The sequence below is a fragment of the Chinchilla lanigera genome, unplaced genomic scaffold (assembly GCF_000276665.1).
Source record: "Chinchilla lanigera isolate Chin_1 unplaced genomic scaffold, ChiLan1.0 scaffold00049, whole genome shotgun sequence".
In the NCBI taxonomy this organism is placed as follows: Eukaryota; Metazoa; Chordata; class Mammalia; order Rodentia; family Chinchillidae; genus Chinchilla; species Chinchilla lanigera.
The window spans coordinates 9,198,735-9,206,908 of record NW_004955450.1 but is presented as its reverse complement, the minus strand read 5'-3'; the positions used below and the strand labels follow the sequence as shown (position 1 = coordinate 9,206,908).

The window sequence follows — 8,174 nt, the reverse complement described above, 5'->3', positions numbered from 1 at the left end:
CAAAGGAGTCAAGTGGGGAGAGCAGGCGGGGGACCCCAAGCGAGGAGGTCTTGGCCAACATCTGTGGTCAGAGTTCCCTGTCTCGGTGTTCAAAGTCCTGGGGCGTCTGGCATAGTCTTTGGGTATCTTCAGGTGTCCTGGTGCTTGGAAGATTCCACGCTCTGTCTTACCTCTTTTATGACACCTTGTGTTTGCCAAGGGCAGCCGCGGTGCTGAGGCAAGTCTCCGCTGAGAACGGTAGCTCTGCTGGCAAACAGGTGGGTGCTGGGCGAGTCATGTGACGCGAGCCTGCCCGTGGCGTGAGGGGAACGTGGAAGGTTGTGCTTATCCCCGCCAGGCTCAGCACTGCTGCGTGCCCGGGGGTGCCCACACATTCTGCAGTGTAGCAGGGCTGTCTGGTCACCTTGGTTGCTGTGTCGCTGTGTAGACGAGGGTGAAATCAGATGGGGACACAGCGGGAACTCTGCCACCTCACAGCAGCAGCTTCTCTTCAGTTCTATTAGACACACTGAGTGATGCCGGGGGTGCTCACACGGCCATGCCAGGTGCATACCCATCGCCACAGCCCCCCTCACTGCATGCGCACGACAGCCATTCAGACTGTGTGCATTGTAGCCAGCAGTGCATTTATTTATTTTGTCTTTTTGAGACAGGGTCTCGCTATGCAGTTCAGGCTGGCCTTGAGCTCACTTTGTAGCCCAGGCTGGTCTCGAACTCACAACGATCCTCCTGCCTCAGCCTCCCAAGTGCTGGGATTGCAGGCGTGCGCCACCACGCCTAGGCAGCAGTGCATTTAAACACATGCAAGCTGAGAAAAATGAGTGCAAATGAAGTGATTTTCTCTTTTCCTTTTTTTTCTGGGGCTGGGGGCCAAACCCAGCGCTTTCCCTGCAAGGGCTCGGGAAGTGCTCTACCCAAATCTGCACCCGCAGCCACCCTTTCCTCCCCCTCTACACCCAAGTAAGGCCAGGTGCCTGAAACACATTGCTGTCCAGTTAGATGAGCCGTAAGGTGGGAAATCATCAGCCTAAAGTTTTGTCATGATTACTCGGCAAGCGTCTCCATCGTTACTTCATCGCGTGAAATCATGGACGGGGTTCTGTTCTGTCTGGTGGACGCTGTGCGCTCTTACAGTGGACGCTCACCCAGAGGGCCTTGCCCTGTGGTAGAGCACAAGTGCGTGAGTGCAGGCTGATTGGTATTATGCCAGCATGATTGTATAGATACCGTTTTTACGATAACTTGCCCTAATTGTTTTGGTTAGCCTAGTTCCTAGACCTGATCAGACTAGAACTGAAGGTTATTACCTTTGTGACTCAGTTTAAAGTGGGTTTAATTTCAATTGAGAAAATTAAGGGAATTTGTGTGTGTGCGCGGTATAAATGACATGAAACCGGCATTAGTGGGGGGCTCCGTAACTGAGGCTTTAGAGCAGTGTAAGGTGCTCGTCTTGATGTCAGTGGGTTCTTCGCTTTCTCCTAGAGACATGCAGTACACTGAGAGCCTGGCGCCCTCAGCTTACATGTGAGGATGTGAGGCTGGAGGGGGCGGCTGGGTGCAGGGGCCCCCAGGACAGGCACTCTTGGTGGGTGACTCCCTGGTGACCGTGTCGCCCCCACACACTTGTGCAGAACCAACCTAGAGGCCTTGCAGAAGAAGCTGGAGGAGCTGGAGCTGGATGAGCAGCAGCGGAAGCGCCTCGAGGCTTTCCTGACACAGAAGCAGAAGGTGGGCGAGCTGAAGGACGACGACTTCGAGAAGATCAGCGAGCTGGGTGCTGGCAATGGCGGTGTGGTGTTCAAGGTCTCCCACAAGCCGTCTGGCCTGGTCATGGCCCGCAAGGTGAGCTTACTGGGATAAACGGTGGCTTGGGGCCAGGCTGGCAGGAAGTTAGGGTTCTCTCAGACTGTGGGAGAGGCAAGTGACCGACACCTTAAGTGATTACCTAGTAATGCTGAGCTTTTAAAAAATGCCACAGTCAGCTGGGCATGGTGCTACAACGCCTGTAATCTCGGTACTCAGGAGGCTGAGGCGGGACGCCAGTCTGACACAGTGATCGTGTGCCTATGTTAATCCCCATCCCAGGCCTGGGGAACACCAGCCAGGGGTCCTTCCGTGGCTGTGTGCTGAGTGGGGGAGCAGGTGCTGGTTTGCCGCCTGTCCATGTTTCCCGTGTGACTGGCTCACCTGTGGCTCCCTGCAGTCCCACCTCTGACCTCCCTTCTGTGGCAGCTCCCTTGAGCTGGCTGTTGCTTTCCGGTCCATCCTGGGTGCCCTTTGTGAATGCAGTCGCACCCCACCCACCTGCAGAGCTTGGACTTGCTCGTGTTCCAGCTCACCATGTCTTACCGTCCCCATGTTGTGGCTGTGCCCCCCATCCAGCTTTCTCCAGCTGCTCCACCTCCCGCCTGCACCCACACTTCATGTCCTCTGACACTCATGACGGTGGCGCTGCTTCTCCTTTTTGGTGGGGAGGGGCTTGAGACAGGGTCTCACTATGTCCAGGCTGGCGTCCTGCCTCAGCCTCCTGAGTACCGAGATTACAGGCGTGTACCACCATGCCCGCTGGCTATGGCACTGAAGCTCAGCATTAGTAGGTAATCACTTAAGATGTCAGTCGCTTGTCTGTCTAGTTGGGACATGGGACCCTGTTAGGGGAACATAAGGTGGCACCTGAGACTTCGGATGCATCTCAAGCAGTCAGGCTTCTAAGGTCATGAGGACGCTGTGGGGCAGCCAAGGCTGGTGTAACCGGTTCTGCGTGCTTTCCACCCTAGCCCGAAGGGAAGCTGAGCCCCCAGGCCAGCTTCCCCGAAGACTGTGTCTCCCCGGACCCGCAGGAGCGAGCCCTGTGCTCGGCTTTGTTCCTCGGAGGCTGAGGCCCTGTCCCTAGGAGCAGAAGCTCAGCTGCTGTCCCAATGACAGCTCTCGGGTGCCCACAGCTGCCTGACACATCGACACTCCTTCCTTCTCTGAGCCCTCTTCTCTCCACCTTCCTGCCCCAGCTCATCCACCTGGAGATCAAGCCGGCCATCCGGAACCAGATCATCCGAGAGCTGCAGGTGCTGCACGAGTGCAACTCACCGTACATCGTGGGCTTCTATGGCGCCTTCTACAGCGACGGGGAGATCAGCATCTGCATGGAGCACATGGTAGGTACCGCAGCCCTCACGGAGGGTATGAGGCTCCCACCCGGCCATATGGCACATGGATGAAAAAGGAAGACAGAGAAAAGTCTGCAGTTGAGGTGCTCTGGATGACCCGGTGCTCTCTGTGGAACAAAAGGCCGAGAGTCTAAGAGCTCACAGCTTTTGTTGGTATCAGTCAGAGAGGTGGGCGGGGGAGGAGAGACATTGCAGGCATGGCTGCAGGAGAAACAGCACTTTCGCTCCAGGCACGGAGGCCCTGCAGTTAGTGGTGCCATGGACAGCTTGGTGTATGCAAGGCTGGCACCTTCACTGCCAGGAAGCTATGAGTCCATGGCCTTAGCTGAGATGTTAGCTCATGTCTTAGTTCTGGAATCTCCCAGGCTTTTGCGTGAGCCTCTATTCCAGCCATCATTGGGGTCAATTCTGACCCGCTTTACTATGCTGAAACTGATCAGCACCTCGGCTGGACTTCATCACATTCTTTTGGCCAGCTAAGAGAACATCTGCTTCTATACAGCCAGCCCTGCATGTATCAGTAAACAGCGTTGACGTAAAGATCAGGTAAAGATGGAGACAGGGGGCTTCATGTCTCAGGGGAGCATGGCTTGGGGTTCTCCTACAGTAGGTCCACCATACCAGCCTAGGGCAACTGCCTGGCAGTGGGTGGCTCTGGCCTAGTCTTTGTTTTATTTTTTATTTTTCGTTTTTTTTTCCGGTACCGGGAATCTAACTCACGACCTCGTGCTTGCCGGGCAGGTGCTGTGCCACTGAGCTAAATCCCCAGCCCTCTGGCCTAGTCTTTGGTGTGGGAGGTGACAGCTGCTTCCCTGAGACTCCCTGGATCTGTACCACTGTCCTGGGCTTCTGGGAAGCCTAACTGTAGAACTTGGCTTCTTTCTAGATCCCTTCCTGTCTTTAAAGACCTTGGAAGTAAGCAAGATCCCCTCTAAGTTGTCTCCTTCCAGAATATTTAAGATTTTGGTGTGGGCCAGGTGTGGTGGCACATGCCTATAATGCCAGTCCTCCGGAGGCTGAGGCAGGAGGATTGCAAGTTGGAGCCCAGCTTGAGTGATTTAGTGAAACTGTCTCAAAATGAAAAAATTAAGCCAGATGTGGTGGCTCACACTTGTGATCCCAGCACTCAAGAAGCTGAGGCGGGAGGATCACTGTGAGTTTGAGCCCAGCCTGGACTACAAATCAAGTTCAAGGCCAACCTGAATTACGTAGACCCTGTCTCCTTAAAAAAACAACAAAAAAAAAAAAAAAAAAAAAAGATTTGATGTGTTTGAAATCTATTTAACATAGTTTAAACCCTTTTATTGTGTATAATGCTGGGTTCTGGGTACAAGGTATTCACTTTGTGAAGATACATTAAACAGCTCCTGCCCTTTAGAGTGTATAATGTGTTTTGAGGGCAGCCTGAGGGATGTCTCAGGCCCAGCAGAGAAGTAACCCTACCCGATAGCCAGTGAGAGAGAGCGTGTCCACAGGCTGCTGCTAGGTATGTGATCAGCCTGTCTTTTTACTACTGCTGCCTGCAGTCCCTTTCTTTTCCTCTCAGTGACTAACAAAAATAACAGTAATGGTGTTAATACTAGTGATGACAACCTGATATTTAGTGGTGCAGGGTGCTGTGCGCTGCCTTGAGGGCGGAGGCGTAGAGAGCGGCATCTTCATCCCCCCTGAGCGCCCCGTGGGATGGCAGTGTGGACGGAAGCGTTTCTGAGCACCAGCTGTGTGTTACTTCAGGCCTGCTCACAGGCTCCTGAGCTGCCACCAAGGTCTAGGGTGCCCACATTTCTCCCTATGTCAGAGGGAGCCAGAGGGCATTTGAGGGCCAGCGTGGTGGAATTCTGGGTGCTGGCCTTAGAGTTTGGGTGAGGCGACTCCCTCCATTCAGACCCTGTTGGAACTCTTTTACCTGCCTGGTGTGCCCCTGCCGGGTGGGTGGGACAGTCTTACTTGTCTTTCACTGACCTGTTCTGAGCAGGTTCTGCGTAATCACACTGGATTTGTAGACATTAGTCATGTCCTTTGTGTCCTTCCTGTGTCCCCTTCGCTGGTCTTCTCTAGCAGAAGACGACACTGGGCATGGCAGGGCGGGGTTTCCCAACTTCCTGGGCCATTTCTAGTAGCGGTGGGGAGTCTTTCTGCCATGGACTTGATTCTGTGAACAGTGGGTGCTGCCATCCAGGTCCTCAGGGCAGACGTGTCTGGAGTTAGCTTGGGAGCGGGGCCCGGGAGCTGGCCGTCAGTGGCTGGAGGGTGAAGACCTTCCAGGGAGGCCTGGGGAGTGGGGGGGATGATGGGGATAGGTTCGTAGCTCCTGGGCTGCAGAGGCGGGTGGATTGTTGCGGGTGCAGGGTCAGCCTAGGCAACCTAGCCAGATCCTTTCTTCAACCAGCCAACCAACCAACCGGACAAAAAACCTTTTGAGGGCCAAGCACCGTGCCAGGGGTCTTTCTGACACGCGTGGGTGGTTGAATGAGGGTGGCTGGGTGGGAAGAAGGCCTTCTCAGCCCGGGCTCCGTGGAAGTCAGGCCTTGGAGTCAGCACTAACCCTTGGATGTGTCTCGTCCACAGAGCAGCCCGGCAGTCTAGGCAGGGCTGTATAGAAAGCAGCTCTGGCCTGAGCTCCATGCAGCTGTGAGTGCCCTTAGCTTTCTGTCCCCTCTTCCTTGACCCCTGAGCAGGGCCCCTTGTGGCAAGAGCCCCGCCCAGCTGTCCTGCCTGGGAAACTCCCTGCGGGTAGCCACTTCTCTTGGGCTTTCGTCTGCTGGGGCTGCGCTCAGTGTGTCCTAAGTGGTGCCCTATGGAGAGCACTGCTCAGCAATCACCTCCCAGCTTCTGAGGGCCTTCGTACCCCCATCGCAGTCTTCGCACCCCCTTCGCAGTCTTCGCACCCCCTTCGCAGTCTTCGCACGGTGTTCCGTGTCATTAACACTCAGATCCAGTGGTTCATGGTAAACACACAAGCATAGAGGGAGCTGAAGGGCCTGTACCATGTTCCCGCGAGCCTACCACTCGAGCCTGCTACTGGCACTTCGCTGCATCGTCTGTAATTGGCTCACATGCGTTTCCGACGCATTTGAAAGTCAGCTGCGTCCTCAGCGTTCATGGAGCCCGTCTCTTGGAGATCCAGATGGGGCTGGCCTTTCACAGCAGTGAGCTGTGTTTGCAGTGAGGCCCAGGGGAAGCAGTCTGCCTTGTGGAAAGGAACGTGCTCGTCTTTGGGAAGTAGATTCCTGCCTGAGTGGTAGCTGAGCAACCAGGGAATGGGGGATTGGAGTCGGTAGTTCTTATGCAGGAGTAAAAGCTTTTGGGCTTTTATTATCATAAAGCATTTGTCTCATCTGTAGAAAACCTTCACAAAAGTACCATTGACACAGCTAATAATTGGCTTCTAAAAATAAGCACCATTTAGCAGCTCTAGTCAGCAAAGGCAGAAGGCAGTGAATTAGAGTTACAAGGCTCTAGGGTTAGTTATGGGCGACTCTGGGTGACCCTGATTAGCTGGGCCCCTAACATCCTGCGAACACTATGTCTTCCGTGTAACTCTGCTTGTAGCCCAGGAGATTTAAGGGAAGAGACCTGGTGTTTCTTTCCTTTCTTTTTTTTTTTTTTTCTCGTACAGGGGAATTTGGAACTGAGGACCTTGCACTTGCCAGACAGGTGCTGTGCCACTGAGCTATATCCCCAGCCCCTTTATTTTTTGTTTTTTTTGTTGGTTTTTTTTGAGACCGGGTTTCATTATGTAGTTCAGGCTGACCTTGAACTCACTATGTAGTCCAGGTTGTCCTCAAACTCACGGAGATCCTTCTGTCTCAGCCTCCTGACTGCTGGGATCACAGATGTGCACCACCATGTCTGGCTGTTTCTTCCTTTTTAATCTGTTTTTGGTGGGGGGCGGTTTGGTGCTAGGATTGGAGCCCAGTCTACCACTGTGCTCCAGCCTGTACCCCTTTATAGGGATCAATACCTAACCAAGCCCCAGGATAGTAGCACATGTTCACCTAGCCAGGCTCCCCTCCGCCCCAGGCTGCCGTTGGCAGTTGGTTGAGAGTTTGTGCCATTCACTACTTGGGTGGAAAAAGGCACTCCAAAACCACAGGGTTAGCTTTTCTGCCTCTTTTGAATCAAGCTTTGACAGAGTGGATTTGTTACCTTGTTTTAAATATCTAGTCCTTTAAGATGAGGCAAAGCCATTCAAAGGAGCTGCAAGTATCTTCATTTGGCGACAGCACAGAAATAGCTCAGGGACTTGGTGCCCTGAGCCCCTCTTCCCATTGGTAAAGGCTAGTTAGGGGTGCTTTGCCGTTTCCAGGAGCCAGCTCCTCTGGCGTGGTTACCTGGGCTGTGCTGTTGCCCTGATTTGGCCAGGAGGGGCCTGTGGCATTGCACCGGCAGCCGGGCTCCCTGGACAGATTTGATCGCTTGAGCTCCACGCGGACCCTGCCTGCCTGAGAGCCCTTCAAAGAGGAGTTCAAAGAGGAGCTCACTTTGGCTCTAGGTTCATGATCTACTGTCCTGTTTGTGTGGAGACGCCTGTGGCACATTGGAGATTTTCGGTTGAGTTTCGGAATCCTGCATGGCTCTCCTTAATTGACTCACCTGGGGTAGTTATACTAGCGTGAATTGTGGTTGGAAGCCACCATGTTCAGGGATGTTTGTGTGCTGGGTGAGACCATCTGCGTTTGAGGAGCCATACCCAGGCCATTTCTTTTTTGTTAGCATCAGTGACCCAGAGTTGACTGTAACAGAAATTGATTGCTTCAAACTTTACTTTTCATAAGCATAAAATATTTTAGCTGAGCCAGGCATAGTGGTGCACGCCTGTAATCTTAGCACCCAGGAAGCTGAGGCAGGAGGATCGCTGTGAGTTCAAGGCCAGCCTGAGCTACAAAGTGAGCTCAAGGCCAGCCTGAACTGCATAGTTCAAAAAAACAAAAAAGGTTTTTTTTTTAGTTGATAATCTGTTTTTAGCATTGATTCAGATAAAATTCCTTAGGAGATCTGTGTCCTTCA

The 8,174-nt window shown here is 53.4% G+C and overlaps 1 protein-coding gene across 1 annotated transcript in view; it reads left to right on the top strand.

The window, feature by feature from the left end:
* Positions 1-1,631: 1,631 nt before the first annotated feature.
* Positions 1,632-8,174, top strand: part of Map2k1 (mitogen-activated protein kinase kinase 1) — a gene marked incomplete at its 5' end in the record, with an annotated part of 23,427 nt that continues 16,884 nt past the window's right edge. Inside the window, 2 exon segments of the mRNA XM_013518952.1 lie at positions 1,632-1,842; positions 3,006-3,152. Coding sequence (XP_013374406.1) covers positions 1,632-1,842; positions 3,006-3,152 — 358 coding nt within the window.